Source organism: Canis lupus, chromosome 21 (assembly GCF_003254725.2).
Source record: "Canis lupus dingo isolate Sandy chromosome 21, ASM325472v2, whole genome shotgun sequence".
Taxonomy (NCBI): Eukaryota; Metazoa; Chordata; class Mammalia; order Carnivora; family Canidae; genus Canis; species Canis lupus.
This window is the reverse complement of record NC_064263.1, coordinates 30,381,301-30,401,858: the sequence shown is the minus strand read 5'-3', so window position 1 is coordinate 30,401,858 and position 20,558 is coordinate 30,381,301. Positions and strand designations below refer to the sequence as shown.

At 53.1% G+C, this 20,558-nt stretch overlaps 4 protein-coding genes across 9 annotated transcripts; 3 read left to right on the top strand and 1 right to left on the bottom strand.

The window, feature by feature from the left end:
* Nucleotides 1-364: 364 nt before the first annotated feature.
* TPP1 (tripeptidyl peptidase 1) lies at nucleotides 365-7,568 on the top strand. 2 transcript variants are annotated; one of them, XM_025459320.3, is made up of 13 exons: nucleotides 365-512; nucleotides 616-687; nucleotides 968-1,107; nucleotides 2,299-2,449; nucleotides 2,656-2,783; nucleotides 2,935-3,113; nucleotides 3,286-3,484; nucleotides 3,620-3,808; nucleotides 4,034-4,103; nucleotides 4,536-4,656; nucleotides 4,739-4,897; nucleotides 5,265-5,390; nucleotides 5,561-7,568. In XM_025459320.3, exons 1-13 carry the CDS (start codon nucleotides 403-405, stop codon nucleotides 5,699-5,701), a joined length of 1,785 nt encoding a protein of 594 aa, XP_025315105.1. In that variant the 5' UTR covers nucleotides 365-402; the 3' UTR covers nucleotides 5,702-7,568. The 2 variants fall into 2 exon arrangements, with proteins under 2 accessions (XP_025315105.1, XP_048954628.1); XM_049098671.1 differs by having other exon boundaries at nucleotides 3,620-3,813; nucleotides 4,039-4,103.
* Nucleotides 7,569-8,142: 574 nt separating this feature from the next.
* On the top strand, nucleotides 8,143-9,539 carry TAF10 (TATA-box binding protein associated factor 10). The gene is made up of 5 exons (XM_025459325.3): nucleotides 8,143-8,389; nucleotides 8,529-8,683; nucleotides 8,918-8,982; nucleotides 9,072-9,186; nucleotides 9,369-9,539. The coding sequence occupies exons 1-5, from the start codon at nucleotides 8,158-8,160 to the stop codon at nucleotides 9,456-9,458; spliced, it is 657 nt and encodes a 218-aa protein (XP_025315110.1). The 5' UTR covers nucleotides 8,143-8,157; the 3' UTR covers nucleotides 9,459-9,539.
* ILK (integrin linked kinase) lies at nucleotides 9,510-16,180 on the bottom strand. 4 transcript variants are annotated; one of them, XM_025459323.3, is made up of 13 exons: nucleotides 16,042-16,180; nucleotides 15,488-15,622; nucleotides 12,140-12,305; nucleotides 11,890-11,985; nucleotides 11,593-11,689; nucleotides 11,418-11,501; nucleotides 11,230-11,315; nucleotides 10,978-11,087; nucleotides 10,741-10,868; nucleotides 10,539-10,660; nucleotides 10,343-10,442; nucleotides 10,105-10,235; nucleotides 9,510-9,919 (listed from the first exon to the last, which is right to left on the bottom strand). In XM_025459323.3, the coding sequence occupies exons 2-13, from the start codon at nucleotides 15,574-15,576 to the stop codon at nucleotides 9,770-9,772; spliced, it is 1,359 nt and encodes a 452-aa protein (XP_025315108.3). In that variant the 5' UTR covers nucleotides 15,577-15,622; nucleotides 16,042-16,180; the 3' UTR covers nucleotides 9,510-9,769. The 4 variants fall into 4 exon arrangements, with proteins under 4 accessions (XP_025315108.3, XP_025315109.3, XP_035560172.2 ...); XM_025459324.3 differs by having other exon boundaries at nucleotides 15,488-15,615; nucleotides 16,042-16,168; XM_035704279.2 differs by having other exon boundaries at nucleotides 15,914-16,054.
* RRP8 (ribosomal RNA processing 8) lies at nucleotides 10,338-20,164 on the top strand. Of its 2 annotated transcripts, none has more exons than XM_025459322.3 (7): nucleotides 10,338-10,474; nucleotides 17,648-18,008; nucleotides 18,234-18,684; nucleotides 18,774-18,903; nucleotides 19,079-19,185; nucleotides 19,273-19,369; nucleotides 19,595-20,164. In XM_025459322.3, exons 1-7 carry the CDS (start codon nucleotides 10,463-10,465, stop codon nucleotides 19,712-19,714), a joined length of 1,278 nt encoding a protein of 425 aa, XP_025315107.3. In that variant the 5' UTR covers nucleotides 10,338-10,462; the 3' UTR covers nucleotides 19,715-20,164. The 2 variants fall into 2 exon arrangements, with proteins under 2 accessions (XP_025315107.3, XP_025315106.3); XM_025459321.3 differs by lacking the exon at nucleotides 10,338-10,474 and adding an exon at nucleotides 16,215-16,484.
* Nucleotides 20,165-20,558: the final 394 nt, after the last annotated feature.

Below are 20,558 nucleotides of genomic sequence, written 5' to 3'. Positions count from 1 at the left end.
GGGGAAAGATGACCAGCTTTAGGCCTGAGGGTCTATGTGTAGTAAGAGCTCACGGAAGGCCGCACGGGGCTCCCTTCTGAGCATTGTGCCTGCTTTATTTCTGTCCGTGTTCACCGCAACCCCAGGAGGCAGAGCACTTTAAATACAACAGCTTCCGCGTTCTGAAGGAAGCCTAGGCTCTGAGAGGTTGGGTGGCTCTCCTGATACCTACAGCGAACCATGAATCCCGTCCGTGGGTCTGTGTGCCTGGGAGCCTGTCCTCAAGCACTGCCCTTTACCCCGCGGTGAGAGCTGGCTGGACTCCGGCAGCAGGGGGGAGCCCTGGACTAATCCAGAGCTCACCGCCAGAGGAAGGATCTGGGTGGCAGCACTTAGGACCACCCACTTGAAGGAGGAGCCAGCATGGGCAGTAGTTTCCAGGCGGCGCGTGGTGTGGCGGTGGAACATAGGGTTCATGTGATCTGTCACATGACAGTGGATCTCCAGAAAGGCAAAATGAGACTCCGAACCTGGTGAGAAATGAGGGGGCTCCGGGAGGAGGGGATTATGTTTGTTGGAGGGTGGGGATACACTGGCAGTCCGGCTCCCGCTGAAACCCGCCTGCTGCCTCTGCAGCCTCCTAGGGCTCCTTGCTCTCTGTGTCGCCAGCAAATGCAGTTACAGCCCGGAGCCAGACCAGCAGCGGACGTGAGTTGACTCAGCACAGACTGCCCCCTCCCCTGTGCCCTGTCCTGTGCCCACTGCCTTGGCTCCAGCCTCCTTCACCCCATTACCAGCTCCTGGTACCCCCTCCGTAGTCTTATTCCCAGGTTCCCAGGCTCAGTCTCCAAGCATTCACCTCCTGTGAGTCATATCTGCCTCTGGGATCCTACCCCAGGTCTCAGCCCCTGATCCTGAACCTTCCATGACTGATACTTCCCATCCCCCCCACTAACAAAGGCCATGTTCCTGACCTCTGACCCTGCAGGCTGCCCCCAGGCTGGGTGTCCCTGGGCCGTGTAGATTCTGAGGAAGAGCTGAGTCTCACCTTTGCCCTGAGACAGCAGAACGTGGAAAGATTGTCCAAGCTGGTACAGGCTGTGTCGGATCCTGGCTCTCCTCATTATGGTGCCTATCGGGAGAGGGACTGGGGCTGGGATGTGGGATGCAGTGGAGGGACTCAGGGCTGGGCTGAGTGTGGGATGGTGCACATAATGTCAGGGTCATGCTCTTCGTGCCTGGGGAGGCGGTGATATAGGGAAGTTGAATAGCAGTGGTTAGTGGCTCTCGTTGAAGTTTCTGAATTTAAAAAAAAGTGAACTAGAAATAAACTGTCAAAATTCACTCAAATTCTTTTCCCAAAACTTTTCACCTGTGTTTATCAGGCTAGTAACCTGAAAGTTAGGAGCCCAGGCTGTGTGATCAAATCTGAATTCAAATTCTGACTCTACTCCTTATCAGCTACCAGACAGATGGAGAAGTGGTAGTGTCGAGTACAGACAGGTGCTCATCAGCTCAATTCCTTCGCCACCCTCAGTCCAACCCACGCCCATGTCCTCCTCCAGTCAGACTCTAGGGCTGTCATTTCCAGTTCTGAAGCTCTGAAAGAGCCTTTGGAGTCATCCACTCTTTACCATTGCTTGTTACCGCCAACTCATTTGTTTATTCTTGCATCCAGACTGCTGCCCAGGCCCCTCAGGGGTCCGTAGTCTCATCTGCTCCACCTCACTCCCCACCCTGCTCCCTACTCTACTCCAAAACAGTGTTCTGCTCCAGTGGTCATGCTGGATAGTGTCCCTCCCTGGCACGAAGCCCTTCATGGTTGGGGGGGGGGGGGAGTCTCAGATTCACCCCGGAGCTGTGTGCATGGCACTGTGCAGGAAAGTAGTGACTCACTGTCATGTTTAGCTTAAAATCAACAAGTATGAAAACTGGAACTGAATTAGATGTCATCTTATAATTGGTTCTGAAAGTTTTGAAAACTTTTACTGGAAATAAACTTAATATGGAAAATTTTAATTTCTTAACTTCATGTGTTGTTTATGATCATGAAAATACACGCTTTGATGCAGTATTTGCAATGTTCTGGCCTTTAAGGTAAATCGGTATTTCTGGCCATGGCATTCCAAGTCTCCTCAGCCTTTTCTTTCCCTGGCCCCCAAATGTAGCTTGCACCTGCATAGCCTGCCTTTTTGCTAGAAAGTTCCCACCTATCCCTTGAGACCCTGTTCCAGGTTCTCTGGGAAGTCCCAATGTCTCCTGGTTGAGGTCCAAAATGGGCAACCTGGAAAAGCAAGATCCTCTACTGAATCCCTGCAGGAAAATACCTGACCCTAGAGGATGTGGCTGAACTGGTCCGGCCATCACCACTGACCTTCCGCACAGTCCAAAAATGGCTCTCAGCAGCTGGAGCCCGGAACTGCCACTCGGTGACCACACAAGACTTTCTGACTTGCTGGCTGAGTGTCCGGTGAGAGGGAGTGATTGCCCCATGGAGGGTACCAATCATCCCATCAGGGAGACGAGTCACTCCAATGGGAGATGGCTGAGAGCTGGCGGGAGCTTGTGGGTGAGAGCTAACACACGGGGAGAGGAGGATGAGCAGTGATGCTCAGGTGGCCTCAGCTCTGGTCTGTACTGCTCTCTGACCTCTGTTCTCTGATCTCTGACCTCCAGACAGGCAGAACTGCTCCTCTCTGGGGCTGAGTTTCATCGCTATGTGGGGGGACCTACAGAGATCCATGTTATAAGGTCCCTACGTCCATACCAGCTCCCGAAGGCCTTGGCCCCTCATGTGGACTTTGGTAACAACCAATGGGGTTGGTGAGGGTTGAAGCAGACAGAGTCAGGGGCTGGAAAAATTTAGGTGCCGTGGGGGGCTTGGGGTGGGATCAATGGTAAAGTGGGAATTGGAGTCTAAAAGATCTCCTCCTCAAGCCTGACCTCTCCCCACAGTGGGCGGGCTGCACCGCTTCCCCCCCACATCATCCCTGAGGCAACGCCCTGAGCCACAAGTGTCAGGGACTGTTGGCCTGCACCTGGGGGTGACCCCATCTGTGATCCGTCAGCGATACAACTTGACAGCACAAGATGTGGGCTCTGGCACAACCAACAACAGCCAAGCCTGTGCCCAGGTGAGCCAGGCAGAGAATTCCAGGGTCCTAACACCCTACATGTCTCCCCAGGTTGGGCTTGCTCTCTGACTCCTCCCCTGGGTTCTCACCCTCTAACTGGAACAACATCCCCTGCCCTGACTTTGGGGCTGCATCCTCTGACCCATGATATCTGCTCTGATTCCTTTTGTAGTTCCTGGAGCAGTATTTCCATGCGTCAGACCTGGCTGAATTCATGCGCCTCTTTGGTGGGAACTTTGCACACCAGGCATCGGTAGCCCGTGTAGTTGGACAGCAGGGCCGGGGCCGGGCTGGGATCGAGGCCAGTCTAGATGTGGAGTACCTGATGAGTGCCGGTGCCAACATCTCCACCTGGGTCTACAGTAGCCCTGGTACTGCCAAGGGGGACTGGTGGGTGGGGAAAGGGGTGGTGGTGAGTGGTGATTACTGCTCCCGCAAGGGAATCCCATGAGCTAGACAGAGATCCTGACAACGTCCTTGTGTTCCTTCCCTTCCCCTAAATCCAGGCCGGCATGAGTCACAGGAGCCCTTCCTGCAGTGGCTCCTGCTGCTCAGTAATGAGTCAGCCCTGCCACATGTGCACACTGTGAGCTATGGAGATGACGAGGACTCCCTCAGCAGCGCCTACATCCAGCGGGTCAACACTGAGTTCATGAAGGCAGCCGCTCGGGGTCTGACCCTGCTCTTTGCCTCAGGTGACCTCCCACTCTAAACTTAGCCCTTCTGGAATCCAGGCATTTTGACCCCACAGAGACCCTTGTGATCTCTGACTTATAATCTGAACTCACCAGGGACCCGGATCTGACCTCTAAACTCTGAGCTCTTGCAGCAATGACTGTTTAATTTCTTCTCTGACATCCGAACCCACATATCAAGCTCTGACCCATTGATCTGAATGCTAAACTTGCTCTTTCTCTCAGGTGACAGTGGGGCTGGGTGTTGGTCTGTCTCTAGAAGACACCAGTTCCGTCCCAGCTTCCCTGCCTCCAGGTAAGCACTCCAGCCCACCTCTTACCTGTGACCGCCAATCTTTCATCTATGACCTCATGATCTGGAACCTTTGCCTTGACCCCACCAGGTGCTCCTGTAGCTTAAGACCTCAGTTTAACTGGCTCTGGTTGCTGCATTCCCCTCTTCTTCCTATAGATCTAGGTCCCATGGCCTCTAAGTAGAACAAAGTTCCCAGTATTCCTCTTCCTTAGTTCCCAGGCATCAGAGTAGAAGATTTGGTGAATGTTCTATAGAGAAAAGTATGCACTGTCACCTCAGGCCCACGCCTTGAGGGCTTCGTCTTCCCCATGTACCTGCTTCCCCACAGAGTCCAGCCCCTCTAGCAAGACCTAGCCCATACTCCCCCATCTCCACATATTTTGGAGGTCCCCTTGAGACCACCACAATCTGAATGCTGTTTTCTGCTCTCAGCCCCTATGTCACCACGGTGGGAGGCACATCCTTCCAGAATCCATTTCGAGTCACAACTGAGATTGTTGACTATATCAGTGGTGGCGGCTTCAGCAATGTGTTCCCACAGCCTTCATACCAGGTATGTATGTGTATTTATGGGGATAGATGGTAGGAGGGATCCTCAGTTAAGCAGACCATACTCACTCAACAACACCTTTCAGGAGGAAGCTGTGGCCCAGTTCCTGAGCTCCAGTCCCCACCTACCACCATCTAGTTATTTCAATGCCAGTGGCCGTGCCTATCCAGACGTGGCTGCACTCTCCGATGGCTACTGGGTGGTCAGTAACAGCGTGCCCATTCCATGGGTGTCTGGCACCTCGGTAAGAATCAGCCTGGCTCCAAACCCCCTCTCAGGAACTATCCTCATCCTCTACTAAGACCTTGCACCCAGAACCCCTGCCTCCTCTAAGACCTCTGATCCTTTTAAACATCCGTCCCTGTCCCTGAGGGGCAGCCTGAGTGGCTCAGCGGTTTAGCGCCACCTTCGGCCCAGGTTGTGATCCTAGAGGCCTGGGATCCCACGTCGGGCTCCCTGCATGAAGCCTGCTTCTCCCTCTGCCTGTCTCTGCCTCTCTCTCTCTCTCACTCTGCGTCTTTCATGAATAAATAAAATCTTAAAAAAAAATCCATCCCCCAAATCCAATCACTTTGAACCCCTAACCTCTACTTACACTCTTACTCTTGCAGGCTTCTACTCCAGTGTTTGGTGGGATCCTATCCCTGATAAATGAACATAGACTCCTCAGTGGCCTCCCTCCTCTTGGCTTTCTCAACCCAAGGCTCTACCAGCAGCGTGGGGCAGGACTCTTTGATGTGAGTATGGAAGGGAAAGGAAGGTGTGGACATTTTCATGAATATGGGGAGTGCAAACATGAACTTGAGGGGAGTTCTGATGGGGTCCTGAAATATGAATACAGGGGGCTTAGTCTGTAAGTACTGGTACAGACAGGCAGCCCCAGATCTGATGCCCACCTTCTCCCTAGGTAACCCGTGGCTGCCATGAATCCTGTCTGAATGAAGAGGTGCAGGGTCAGGGGTTCTGCTCTGGCCCTGGCTGGGATCCTGTGACAGGCTGGGGAACACCCAACTTCCCAGCTCTGCTGAAGGCACTAATCAAACCTTGACCCTTTCCTGCCTGGAGAGTGAACTGGTCCCCTGCCCCATAGCTGGTGGCTTGGTCTCTAATTCTGCACTGTCGGAAGGCCTGTTGAACCCTCAACCATAGACTGCAACAGACAGCTTATTTCCCTAACCCTGAAATGCTGTGAGCTTGACTTGACTCCTAACCCTACCCTGCTCCATCATGCTCAGGTCTTCCTACTCCGGCCTCATGTTCCTCTACAGATGCTATAACCAGTACTGATTGGGAGCCTCCCCTCCCCTAACTCCCCTCCCCCATTTCTCCTTTCTCTCTTCAACCAGGCTTTTTCAAATAGCTGTCTACGCTGTCTGTGTACACTATTTCACTTGACATTCTCTTCTCAGTTTATTGCAGTGAGACCTCTGCTCTCACATTTTCACTCTTTCCTCCCCTGACAATGACAAACATTGGCCGTCCTGCTGCATCATCCAGTGCACACTTGCTAATCTTTGCTTTATGGTCTCTCTGTCCCAGCTATCCATTTCCTCTCCTTCTTTAGCCTTCAGGGCTTAACCTCTTTTCTGACCATTCCCACTTCCTCCTTCATTCCCCCTTCCTCTTTTCTTCCTCATTGAATGTTTGTACCATTACTTCATCTTTAGTCTTTTGCTCTTCTCAGTCTACCCAATATTCCCTGGAACAAATCAGTCACCCGTATCTACAGCCATCACCATCTCACTAAATCAGACTTTCTATCTGACAATGATTGATACCTCAAGTGCAAGATGTGTGATACTCAATACTTCATCTCCCTCCTTCCCAATTCCAGATCATTTTCTTGTGTTCCGTCTTGGTAAATGATACTGTGCTTTTTCCGAACAAGCCAGAAGCCTAAGTGTTAGCCTAGACTCACTTTCCTTCACCTCCCCCTCCCCCTTACCACTGTCAATTAATAAGTCCTACCGACTTCCCCTTTTAAATACATCTTTATCAATCCATAAGTCCTGCCAATTGTATTTCCTAAATATATCTAGCCCTCATTTACTTCTTTCCATCTCTACTGCTACTACATTAGCTTAGGACTGTATCTTCTCTCCTCTGAATTGTAGGAGGCCCTTGCCAAAGGTGTCCTTACTTCCTGCCCATCCGCAAAATCGTTTTTTCAGAGTAAAATGCAAATCCCATCAGGTCATTTACTTAAGACCCTTCAAAGGTTACTGATGCAATTCTGGCTTTTTGCTATGACTCACAAACCTGATTCTTCCCTTGCCATTTGTTCCTGAGTACCAAATTGTTTATCTTCTCTTGTTCCCCCTCCCGGCTCTGCACACACTTTCACTTTTCCTCAAGGTAGTCTATGCCCTTAACATGTCCCTCGACTCCCTTTACCTGGTTCATTTCCAGTTCTCTTTAAAAACTCAGAAGTCATATCCTCCTGTGAACCTTTTGACTCCCTGAAGGTAGCTCATTTTTGTGTAGCAGAAAAATTCTGGGTTTTTAAAAACAGACCTATTTGATACTTGGTTCTGACGTAGACTAGGACAGAGCCTTGGACAGGTACATCTCCCCGAGTCTTTTCCCTCCTCTGTTAAGGGGGCATATCAATACCTGCGTCGCACAGTAATCAGGGAATAATTAAGTGGAATAAAGTTGATAGAGTGCCTGACACAAAGAAGTAGGCGGCAGATGTTAGTCCCCTTCCTCCTTTGCACTGCATACTGTGTCTACCTCTAGTATTGTAACTCCAATGTAGGACTGAAAATGCCAGCTAACCTGTTTGCCTCCCCGACTGTCAGCGCCGAGAGGACGAGAGTCTCGTCCTGCTTAACTTTGTACTCCCAGGCCCTCGCTCAGGATGGGCAAATAGGAATTAAATAAATGTGTGTTGCGTTGAACACCCCCCCCCCACACTCGCTGTGATGCTGCGTATGTTGTTTATTCAGGCTGAAATACCTCCTTCCCCAACTATGGCAACACTGCACATTCCTACTGTCCTCCATTCCCAGGGCAGTCGCGGGGGGCGGGGGGGGGGGGGGAGACTTACAACCCTTAAAAGGCTGAGTAAGGGAACTGGAAAGGATACAGACTGGCAGGCAACCCGTGGCCGAGGGGGGGGGGTCCCTAAGCAAGGTCTTTAAGTGCCAGGTTGCAGGAGGGGCAGGAGGGCAGGAGGGGCCCCGGACCCGCAGAAGAGCGTCCTAGACGTCGACGGTTCCCAACCCCGCGGCAGGGCCTAGGACTTCGCCCGGGGGGTGGGGGGGGTGGGGGGGGTGGGGGCGGGGGGAGGGCGGGGGGCGGGGGGGGAGGGCGGGGGGAGGCAGCCCGGCGGCGGCGGCGGCATCTCACTGGCTAGCCGACATCCAGGAGGCGGGAGACCCGACACAGACGACAAACATGGCGTGGGCGGGGCGAAGCGCGGGGCGTGTGACGTCACCCGGCGTGTGCGTAACGTGAGCGGAAGCGGAAGCGGCTCTGTTCGCCGCCTCTCCCACCGGCCCGATGAGCTGCAGCGGCTCCGGCGCGGACCCCGAGGCGGCGCCGGGTTCCGCCGCCTCGGCCCCGGGCCCGGCGCCCACGGTCTCGGCCCCCGCAGCGCTGCCCGCCGGCACCGCTGCGGAGAACAAGGCCAGCCCCGCGGGGACAGCGGGGGGACCCGGGGCTGGAGCTGCGGCAGGGGGCACGGGACCCGTGGCGGCGCGGGCCGGGGAGCCGGCCGAGCGGCGCGGGGCGGGTGAGGGCCGGGCCGGGTGAGGGCGAGGGCAGCGCCGGGGGCTGGGCCCGGCGGCGGGTGAGGGCAGGGGGGTTTGAGGCCGACCTAAGCGGGGCTGCGCATCTTCCACCTCCATGTCTATTTGCTGCTTCTCCTCCAGCTCCCGTGTCGGCGGGCGGCGCGGCGCCCCCGGAGGGGGCCATGTCTAACGGGGTTTACGTGCTGCCGAGCGCCGCCAACGGAGACGTGAAGCCGGTGGTGTCCAGCACGCCTCTGGTGGACTTCCTGATGCAGCTGGAGGACTATACGCCTACGGTGGGCTTCCTGCCTGAACAGGCTATTGGGGCGCTGTCAGGCCAAGCTTCCGCTACACCACCTGGATTTCCAGCTTTCTTTCGTACTTGCTCCCCTACTAGCTCTTTGATTTATCCCCTCTGCCCACCCAAACCGTGGGCTTCCTGAAAGCCGGGCCTGTCCTCCATTTCCCTCATCCTCTCAGCCCAGCAGTGCACAGGGCACACACTGACAGTCCTCTCGTTGATCTCTCAGATCCCAGATGCAGTGACTGGTTACTACCTGAACCGTGCTGGCTTTGAGGCCTCGGACCCACGCATGTGAGTACAGCTTGGGTAGGTTACAGCCTTGGGTGCTTGTGTGGAGTTTCTGGTCTCCTCTCCTTCTCACCCCAGTTTTTTCTCTCTAGAATTCGGCTCATCTCCCTAGCTGCCCAGAAATTCATCTCAGATATTGCCAACGATGCCCTACAGCACTGCAAAATGAAGGGCACAGCTTCTGGCAGCTCCCGAAGCAAGAGCAAGGTGTGAGGGGAGGCTCATTGAATCAGTAATTATCTCCCACAGCATCGGAGGCTTAATTTGTCCTGAAACCCCTTTGGGGAAACTAAGCCCTAGGGGAGGTGAAAGACCTACTCAGGGTCACCCACCTGGGATTGAAATCCGGAATTCCCCTGCTCAGCTGGTGCTCTTCCCTCTTCCCTCAGGACCGCAAGTACACTCTAACCATGGAGGACTTGACCCCTGCCCTCAGCGAATATGGCATCAATGTGAAGAAGCCGCACTACTTCACCTGAGCCACCCAACCTAAATGTACTTGTCTGTCCCCCTGTCCCCACACCAGCCTGTTTTCATAATAAACTTTATTGTGACAGGCAGGGCTGGTCCCTCCCATGCTGGGAGATACCGTGTGGCAAGTGACAAAGCTCTGAGCCTAGCCCCTTTGGGGGCTGCAGTGGTAGGGATGGGGGCAGGGGATGGGCCCCATGGCTGGGGTAGTACCATGACTGGAGGCAGGGGAGGCAACCAGAGGCCTGCTGCTTTGGGGAGACACACTCCCCTAACCGTGTCCTGACACCTCTGGAGTTTAGGCAAGGGCTTTCCAGCTCTACTTGTCCTGCATCTTCTCCAGGATAGGCACAATCATGTCAAACTTGGGCCGCTTAGCAGGGTCTTCATTCATGCAGATCTTCATGAGCTTACACACATGGGGGGAAATGCCTGGTGGGATAGTAGGCCGAAGGCCTTCCAGTGCCACCTGCAGATACAGGAAAAAACAAAATGGGTCTCAGAACTTCTAATATCCTGTGAGGAGAGGCCTCTAGTCCTCAGGAAAGGATTACTGTATATTTGAACAAATATGGGAAGAGCCCAGCCCTGCTATAGTTGTTGTCACCACCACTACCATTCCTTCAACATAAGTGCATACAGTTGTTCTCTCACCTTCATTCCAATCTCCATGTTGGAGAGGTCAGCAAAGGGTACCTCCCTCGTCACCAGTTCCCACAGAAGCACTGCAAAACTCCACATATCTGCTGAGCGTCTGTTTGTATCTTCAGGCTTCTTCTGCAGAGCTGGAGGAACAGAACTTAACTGTTCCAGCTGCCTGTCCTGTCTCTGCCCCCTTCCATTGCTACTGAGCTGGCCCTTCTCTACCTCCCAACATGAGGCCCTCACTCACCTTCAGGGGCCACCCAGGCAGGTGCATACATGCGCCCAGGGCATTGGAAGGAGAACTTGACGTCGGCCATGCTGATTCGGGCAGTCATGTCCTCATCAATCTGAGGAAGAGAAGATAGATATGTGCAAGGAGGTAAGTCCTATTCTAGACGGAAAGGGCTCTGGGGGCCTGGGCCAGGAGTGAAGTGTGACCTCACCATTACACTACGGCTATTGAGTGCATGTCGTGGGATGAGGGGCTCTAATGTGTGCAGGAAGGCCATGCCCCTTGCCATGTCCAGTGCAAACTTCACAGCTTGGCTCTGGTCCACAACAAAATCTAAGGAGGCAAGAGTTAAATAGTTTGGAGAGGCTCACACACCCTGCCCCATCCCATGAGATTTGGTATCCTCTACTCACTGGTGCCTTCATGTAATACGTTGTACAGGGATCCATATGGCATCCAGTGTGTGATGAGGGTGGGGTGAGGAGCAGGTGGAGACTGACAGGCACCTAGCACTGGGAGCACATTCGGATGCGAGAAAATTCTGGAAGAGGGAGAGTATCCCTAGCTGAGATCAGCATAAAAGATCTCCCTCTGGGAGCTAGTCAGGGTTCCTTGGAACTAGCACCTTCCCATTTAGGCCCTTTCCCCACCTGAGACGGGGACACTCCTCATTGAAGTCCCTGCTTTTCCTTGTACTCCAGTCTCGAACCTTTAGCACCTTCACGACGATGTCATTGCCCTGCCAACGGCCCTTCCATAGCTGAGAGACAGGTAAGGGTTAGGAAGCTTTAATTAAAGCCACTGCTTTCGTGTCCAATAACTGGAGGAGAAACTTAAAACAGGTGCAAGAGCCAGTAATTTGTAGGGGACTGGGGAGGGAGGGGCAAGAAAGGCAGGGTCACCTCTCCAGAGTGATTCTCATTGAGCTTCGCCAGAAAGTTGAGCTGTTTGAAGTCAATGCCGGAGTGTTTGTTCAGAGTCCCATTTCCTGAGAGTGTGGGCAGGTCAGGTACCCAAGCTTCACCCTACCTAACCCAGCCCCAGCAGCCCAGGGTTATTCCCTTGACCCTCCCCCTTACAGCTGACTCACGGGGCCGAGTACGGGTGGTTCCCTTCCAGAATGTGTCCTTGTATGGAATACGGTTCAGGTTCTGGCCCATCTTCTCTGCCCGCTCTGGGGAAGAAAAACAGCTTTGGACCTAGCTGTAGTATGGAGTGAGAAGATAGGCAGGGACGAGAGAATACAAACAGGTTGGGGGACAGACCTCGGAGGAGCTCTCTCAGGGGAGCCTTGGCTTTGTCCATAGGCATCTCTCCATACTTGTTACAAATGCTGACAAGGGCCCCATTAGCCACCAGGTCCTGGAATGAAACAGTGGCTGTGTTGAAGGGCTTTGCTGCCTCCCTGACCATCCCAACCAACCGTGAATACAGATGCAGCACCAGCTTGAGGGTCATCCATTCGGCAGCACTTCCAGGATAGGTTAACGGTTCTAGAATCTCCCCTTCAGGCTCAGACTTGGCTCTCCATCCATCCCAGGGCTCAGGGCCTGAGCACTCACCTCTGCAACCTGATCTTGGCCCCAAAAACACGCATAGTGCAGGGGCACATTTCCATGCTCGTTCACTGCGTTGATATCAGCTTTATACTGCAGCAGCTGGTCCCCATGGCCAAGTAGAAGAGGCAGAAGACAGTCAAATGAGAGACGGGAATTGAGGCATGCGAGGAGGGAGAAGAGTAAACGTGTTACAGTGCTTATGACTGACTTCCAGATGCGTGTAACGTAGGTGAGAGGGAGCATTCATGCATACCTTCTGCACAATATCACGGTGTCCGTGACTGGCTGCCAGGTGCAGGGGGGTGTCATCCCCACGGTTCATCACATTGATTCGTGCCCCCCGCATTATCAGCATCTCAACCACAGCAGAACGGCCCTCCCGGCAGGCCCAGTGCAAGGGGGAGAAGCCATGATCATCCCTTAGGAAGGAACAATGATCATTGATTGGGAGGGGGAATGGGGGCGAAGGCTTTGCTATGGAAAAAAACTGATAGTCATTCTGAACAAGCTCCCAGGGAACCTTTACCTCTTCAGGATTCTGATTTCTCATTCATGCCAGCAACTCCCAAAGCCATCCAATTAAGATTTTCCCCTGAGCCTCAAACCTAACCAACCACCACCTGCAATCTCAACAAATCCATATGATTGACTGTCTTCATCACCATCTCCCACCAGCCTTTCTTTCCTAGCATGCCCTATCTCATTAAATGGTAACATTTTCCATCTGGTTTCCTCTGCATTCCTTTGCAACATCTGCTGGTCCTTTCTGTATTCACTGCATTTCACAGCCTCCTAGTATGCTAACTTGTGGCACTAGATTGTAAAAATCTTAATGGGCTGTCGTGTCTGCTAGACTGTGAGCTTTTTGAGAGAATGGATTGACAGCAGGTGTTTAGTGCACGTTGATACAAGGGTGGAGTGTCTTGGAGAAGGTAGGTCACAACTCACGGGAGAGGGAGCAAGCTTACTGATCGGATCTGGTACCGAAACATAAGATCTAAAAATGCACTGGAATTAAAATAACATTTCGGAAGGGTTTATAATGAAAAAACAAATGCTTTTAATAAGTCATTAGTAATGAGGCAGATACAAACCAGGATTTGTTTTGGTAAAACAGGATTCCTCTACTCAAGCAATCCTGGTTCCAGAAAATAGAGGAAAATGAGAATGGCTTCTTTGGAAAGAAAAGTATCTGACTTTTCCCCCCCCCAAGGACATGTATTTTTTAAAGTAAAAGAACTGTACAAAAAAAAGAAAAAAGAGAAAAACACTTGGTGGGATCAGGGCCTGACAGCCTGGGGCCATAAAAGGAAATTCCCTCTGGCCTGGTGTGTGTGAAGATGTAAGGGGCGGGGCAGGGGGTGGTCCGTGGTCTGAGATGGCTGCCTCCGGATGCCTTAGTGCTGCGGTCACTTCCCTTGTGGGGGCTCAAGGCATGGCCTAAAGCAGATTAGGGGTCTGGCCACTTGCAGGCCACCCAGATGTCCCCCTCTCCCGGGGGATGAGAGTGGGGGGCGTGGCCTTTAATGACTTTCCTCCACAGCTGCCCTCATCTGTTCACTTTAGAGATAGTCAAAAGCTTTCCCAGAGGTGGATTATCCCCACCTCCCCCTCTCTGAAGCAACTATCCTCCCCTACTTAATCAGTGAGTTTTGCCTCCCAGCTCTAATTTGTGCCCTGGTTTATCAGCCTGAAGTTTGTGTGGCAGGACTGGCCAGAGCCTGAGGGCAAAAGTATGAGCACAAGGTTTCTGCTGTTCGGCTGCCTGTCACCTCAGGACCACAGACTATAATCCTGAAAGCCCTGCAGGGAGTTCACCACACTTAATATCCTGCAATATAGGGTGCTTGGGCCCCCAAAGCCTATCCCCGCAAACCAGCACCAAAGCCTTCCAGTTTCAGTGATGCCACCCATTCACCCTTTGGCACCAGGGTTTTATACAATGCATCAAGTGCCCCTGGGCAACTTCACATAAACCTTTATGACCCTACCAACAAAATAGTAAGAGTGCTCAGTCTTCATCTAAGCACCCTTTGAAGAATTATGAAAGAATTATGGAAATTATGTAAAAATATGAAAAATGGAAAAGTGACCAAGAATTATGAGGAATAGCATAGAGCCTACTGAGAACCTGGGAAAGCTGGATGAAGATGACAGGTGATCCTTACTCCTCAAACCTAAAAACTGAATAAAATTTTAAAATAAAAAACCCTGAAAACCCACCATCCTGAATCATCAACATCACTACTGCTTTTCCTAAAGCCTCCTTGTCTCAGCCAACCTTGAAGAACTTGTCTACGTTCACTCTCTATTTCCTCACCTCCCATTCAACTTGCCACCAGGCTGCTTGCTGCCTTGAGGGCTGGCAGTATGTCTGGGCCTCTAGCATGGGAGGTGTTTAACCAGCACTTTAAAGAAGGAACCCAGTGTTGTTTGATTTCTTCATCCATTTTCCTCTAAGGCAGCCTTCGCAAAGATCATCAAATACTCATTATTGTAAATTCAACAGTTACTTTAAAGTGCTCAAGTTTTTTGACTTCTCAACAGCCTAAACTACTGTTGACCACTCCCCCTTCATTGAAACACTCACTTCTCTGAGCTTTACTAACATTTTCCTGTTTCTTCTGCAACCTCCAATGGCACCTTTTTAGTTAGCCTTGCAGAGTTCTCATTCCCTCTCCTTCACACCCATGTCTTCAGGTATCATCTATATGCTAACATCTCCCAAATCTGTGTCTCCAAGTCAGATTTCTCCTGAACTGCAAATCTGCATAACCAACAACCTACTCAACATTTCCACTCTGCTGTACAGTTACTTTACCATGTCACAGCAGCACTCATCATCCTTCAGCCTTGTCCAACTCAGTAAAAGCAACTATCTACCCAAGTGTCTGAGCCAGAACCCTGGTCATCATCTTTGACCTTCCTCACTCCCCACACCAAGTCTTATCAATTATTTACACTAAAGATTTCAGGAATCCAAGCACTTGTTTTTCATCTGCCCCCATTCTAGTCTAAGGCATCACCGCTCCTGGGACAGACTTAGCAATTGCCTCTCCACATGGCCACCTGCTCTTTAAAAGGTATCCAAGAGGACACTTAAGTGGACAATCTCATCATATCACAGAGGGGCTTTAAACCCTTGCTCTTAACGTTAATGACCTTATCATAGTGTAAATATCCTTGCATGATCTGGCTGACCCTTGCAGCCGACCCCTCCAGTCTTATCTTCGGTGGTTTACCACTTGTACCCAAAGCTTCAATCCATAGAAGCTCACAGAAGTCTTCTATCCTCCGGGCATATGGACCGGTGGACAATTTCCAGATTCTCTGCTCACTGTCTTGCCTCCTATATTTTGCCGATGCAGTTCACTGAGGTTGGAAAGCTCTCTGCACCCTGCGCCTGAAAAACTCTTGTTGAGCGGTCAAAATTCAGCAGAAACACAGCTTCCTCTGTGGAAACCCTCTGCCCCCCACAGGCTGTGCTTTGCACTGGTCGCACAGGGTAGGAAAGCCAGCCGCCCCCAGCCGACGTGAGCACCCCACACTGCGGAGAGGAGCTTGTCTCTGCCCTTCTCACCCACCAGCCACGTCAGCTCACCCCTGGTTGAGGTCGTTCTCCGTGTTGTCCAGCCACAGGCGAACGGCCACCGCGTTGCCCTCCCGGCACTGGGTGAAAATGTCGTCCATAGCAGCGTCCCGGCGCTGAGCGCCCTAGACTGGGGAAGCCTGGGGACTGTGGAGAGTCAGGCAGGGGGGTGAACCCCGAGCTCTGTCCCCTACCGGAGAGAAGTGTTCGTGTAGGGGGTGGGGGTCTCCCGCTCCTCCCCGGCTCCTGGAGATCTGGGAAGCAGTTCAGGGAGGCGGGATGGTCCCTGGCTGTGTCCCTGGGCGCCAGAGGAAGGCGGGTCCGCGCGAGGTAGGGGGTGGTTCGGAGGTAGAGTCCCCGACGGAGGGGTGTCGGCGAACGCGCTCTGGGACCCGCCCGCGAACTGAGCTGGGGGGAGGGGAGTCGGGCGCCCGGTACCCTGCGAGAGGCGACGGGGGTCCTTCCCGGGGGGCCCTCGTTCCCTGCTCGGTATTCGGGCCGCGCGGAGGCCGGCGAGCCGGCCGGGGTCGGGCCTCGGGGAGGGGAACGGGTGCTCCCGCACTCACCGGGACTCGGGCTGGAGGAGCCTTCTTCGGGGAACTCCCGTCTGGCCGCGCCCGCCGCGCAGCCCCGCCCCTGGCCCTCTCCGGCCAGCGCGGGCCCATTCCTCCCCCCCTCCCTCCCTCCCTCCCCTCCCGCCTCCCGCCTCCCGCCTCCCGCCTCCCTTGCCCTTCTAGCCAGCAGCGCTAAACTCGATGGTTTCCGGCGCCGCTCCGGCCGCTCTAGCCCCGCAGACTCTCACTCTTTGGTCTCCGGCGCGGTTCCGGCGGTTCGCGCGCTCCGAGGGCTGGAGACGCGTCCTGCACGTGCAGAGGCGTGTGGACCCCGCGGCCTCCCCCACCCCACCCGCATGTTTGAGGAGCCAGAGTGGGCCGACGAGGCCCCAGCAGGGACGGGCTTCCGGCCTGTAGCTCCACGGCCTCCGCCCGCCGCAGCCTCGCAGATCAAGGTGAGCGGCCGAGAAGCCCACGCAGGTGGATCCGAGCTTTGGGTCACGCCGCGTGTGGGTGAGTGTGTCGGGGCGGCGGGGCGCCTGCGGCCGGCGCGAGATCCCACTCAGTGAGAGCTGTTGAGCCGAAGTTAGTGAACACGGTTGTCTGGACGGGGAAAGCACGTGCAAAGGCTCTGGGGCAGGGAAGCGTGTCCGGGTTGTTCGGGTCACACGCACACTAGTCCGCGCGGTTGGAGCACAGAGAGCTGAGAGGGTATGCCCTTGAAGTTGGAGAGGCAGAGTAGAAGTTTTGCAGATTTTAACGGTAAAGGCCAATGAAATGGTTTTAGCAGGGAGTGATTTCTTAAGATTTGCATTTTGGAAAAGCCATTGGTTGCGGTGTGGAGACTGGATTGGAGAGAGCAAGAGTGAATGACCATGAAGGATTACCAGCACTACCATTCTCAAGGAGTGGTGCGGCGTGGGGACTGAAAACCTCCAGGTTAAATGCCTGCGCTGGGGCCACCCCGCAGGACTTCAATCCAGAAGGCCTCCTGGACAGGAGACCTTCTCCTATAAGCCTTTGCATATGTGAAAGCTGCTGTACTTCCGCAGGCTTTTCCTACCTTTCAGTCGGCGTCCAGCGTGGAATCAGCCTGCTTTATTCCTTTTCATCATCCCCTCAACCCATTGCTGTAATCAACACCCCTGGTCTCTCGGTCCACAGCCTGTCCCTTTCAGTTTATTCTCTACACTACAGCTAGACTCACGTGAAATACACACCTGTGATTGTGTCACTCTTGTTTTCAGAAACCTCCCTACCTTTTATAGAAGGATACCACCTAGAGGCAAAAGCCTGAGATGGAGGGTTGGAACTTCTGTTCTCTGGCCTTGGTCCTGTTACTTGTGGCCTTACCACATTCCTCTGGGGAACTTCCATGTTCTCATTTGCAAATTGAAGAAGTGAGGTGGGTGGTTTCTCTTCTTTCCAGCCTCCCAAAGGCTGAGATGGTGACTTAAAGGTTGGTCAGGGGCTGGCCGACATTATGAAAAGTAGTGGAGTTAACAAGGAATAATCCAGATGCTTCTGCCAGCATCTGAAAGGTTTCCACCTTTGCTTTCTTATTCTGCAGGCCCCGTCTATTCACCTCACCCCTCCTCTCTTTCCTTGTTTTCCCCAGGGCTCCAAGCACCGGCAGCTCTTGGCCACATTACGGGCCCTGGAAGCAGCATCTCTTCCCCAGCAACCCCCTAGCCTGCCCAGCAGTGACTCTGAGGAGGATGTGGTGGAAAGGAAGAAGAAACGCCCCAAAAAGGCATCATCTGCCAGCACTTCTATTGAAGTAAAGAAGAGGAAGAGATGTCAAAAACAGGGCCCGCCTGGCAGTGAGTATGAAGAAAAGGAAGTAGAAAGGAAGAAAAAGTGCCTCAAAGGGGTTTTCAATGCCAATGACTCTGCCAAAGAACAGAAAAGAAAGAAGAAATGCCAGAAGCAGGTCCCCTCAAGCCCTACCCAGCACCTGGATGATGATAACCAAACAGGTACTAATGGATGTGTATGTGTGTGGGACAGGAAGGGGAGGTCAGCTGATCCTGTATATGACAGAGGTTACCTGCCACCACTAGGCTTGGGGTTCAGCAGTAAGAAGTATTTTCATCCGGGCACAGTCTCTTTCCTAAGGACGGGGAAACGGCCAGGATGATCACCAATCCTCTGAATTCAGGGGATCTTGCCCCAAATATGCTTTCTTATCTCCCTCTTTGCAGGTCCCAAAGCTTGGAAGAGTAGCACTACAAGTGACCTATCCAAGCCAAGTCCTGGAACCACTTCTAACCCTCCCCAGACCTTGAGCCGTAAGCAGTGGCGGAACCGGCAAAAGAACAAACGGAGACATAAGAACAAGTTTCGGCCACCTCAGCCATTGGACCAGGCTCCAGCCACAGCCCCAACAGAGGAGGCAGAGATGCCTCCTGCCCCCAGTCCAGATAACCATGAGGATCGGGCCGGGGCTCTGCGAGCCCGCATGGCCCAGAGGCTGGATGGTGCCCGATTTCGCTACCTCAATGAACAGCTATACTCAAAGCCTAGCAGTGCCGCACAGCGCCTCTTTCAGGAAGACCCTGAGGCTTTTCTCCTGTACCACCGTGGCTTCCAGAGCCAAGTCAAGAAGTGGCCACTGCAGCCAGTGGACCGCATCGCCAGGGATCTTCGCCAGCGGTGAATGGGGGTTGGGCACTGCGAGAAGCGATGTGGGTCAGTCATGGCTCAGACTAGACCAGTGAATGATCCCTCCCCTCCACTCCCAGGCCTGCGTCCCTGGTGGTAGCTGACTTCGGCTGCGGGGACTGCCGCCTGGCTTCAAGTATCCGGAACACTGTGCACTGCTTTGACTTGGCGTCTCTGGACCCCAGGGTCACTGTGTGTGACATGGCTCAGGTAAGCCCTCCCATCTCTCTGTGGATCTGGCCTGTGCTCTAGACCCAGCCTCCACGTGCTAATCTCTAATGCTCCCTTCCTCCACACCCTGCATCCTGGTGTCTAGCGCTAGCAGCCCGTGCTGGATTTCTGCTCCCATGTTGTGTGCTCTATACAGTACTCCCACTCTCCACAGGTGCCTCTGGAGGATGAGTCCGTGGATGTCGCAGTGTTCTGCCTTTCACTGATGGGAACCAACATCAGGGACTTCCTAGAGGAGGCAAATCGAGTGCTGAAGCAAGGGTAGGAGTTCCCGGGACACAGATGCATGTATATATGTGCACAGGCATATGTCTGTGCATTTACATAGAACTTCTCCCCTCTACGCAGGGGTCTCTTGAAAGTGGCTGAAGTCAGTAGCCGCTTTGAAGACGTTCGGACCTTTCTGGGGGCTGTGACCAAACTGGGCTTCAAGGTCATCTCCAAGGTAAGGGTCCCAAGAAGTCTCCCCGTTTTTGTCTCATATGGTCTTTTTTAGGGTAATGGTGTTTAGGAAGGAAGCCATAGGCACAGACACCGACATTTGCTCTTTGAAGGCAGGATGCATGGGAGAGCCCTGGGAAGCTTTCTGAGCAAGGGCGGGACATGGACAGAAGTGTTTTGAGGACCTGGGGTGAGGATTTGGAGCTCACTAGGTCTTTTCCATCCCTAGGACCTTACCAACAGCCACTTCTTCTTGTTTGACTTTGAAAAGACTGGGCCTCCGCGGGTAGGGCCCAAGGCTCAGCTCACAGGCCTGAAGCTTCAGCCATGTCTCTACAAGCGCAGGTGACCTCTGGGCCCACCTTGAAAGGGGAAGCAAGTCTTGAACTCCAGGCTCAGAACTCTGAAGACTGTATCCAGCCAAGCTCTGACTCAGGAACTGGTACATCCCTTCCTCTGTCCCAAGACTAAAGTGTAATGAAACCCCCTGACTCAGCCCAACTCTAAGGGAGGCTTCTTGGTTGTGAGAGGCATAAAGTCACTTGGGCTAGCTAAAGAATAAGGAGTTTATTGTTAAAATACAAGTGTATCGGGGAATTATGAGTCTTCCAGATGTGGGAACTAGCTGGTTTGGAATTCCAGGCATCTCTGGGTTTGGCTCTTCTTTCCATCTCTCAGGAGCCACATGGACTTTCTGTCCTGTCATCTCTACTCTCTTCTGATTTCCATCTGCTGAGGAAATCTACAGCCAAGGCCGGGTACATAAGAGGTGCACAATAAACTTCAGCTATGGCTGTGATGTGTTGTAAGCCTTACTATTTTCTAAAGCCCTTCCTTAGGGTTGGAGGTTGAAGAGTAAAGAATGGATTTGTTGACTGGGGAAGACTGAGAGAGAGTTCAAGGTAGGCCTTCTAATGGGCTTCATTTCACAGGGTATTCGGAGATTGTTGATAAGTTCTTGGAGGAGGGTGGTAAGGGAGCTGGGTCCTTCATAAATAACTACTTGATGCCATGGTAGTGTGGAGCATTGGGCTGTCCGTTGGCACAAGGGTCTGCGTTGTTTTCACCTTGCAATGGGCCCAGATCAGCATGCCTAGGAAAGTTATGGGAAAGGAAGGCTGGTATTGGAAAAAGATGAACTGGGATAATAGACCCTTGCCCTCTCTTTGAAGGTATCTGCTATGGGTCTAGGT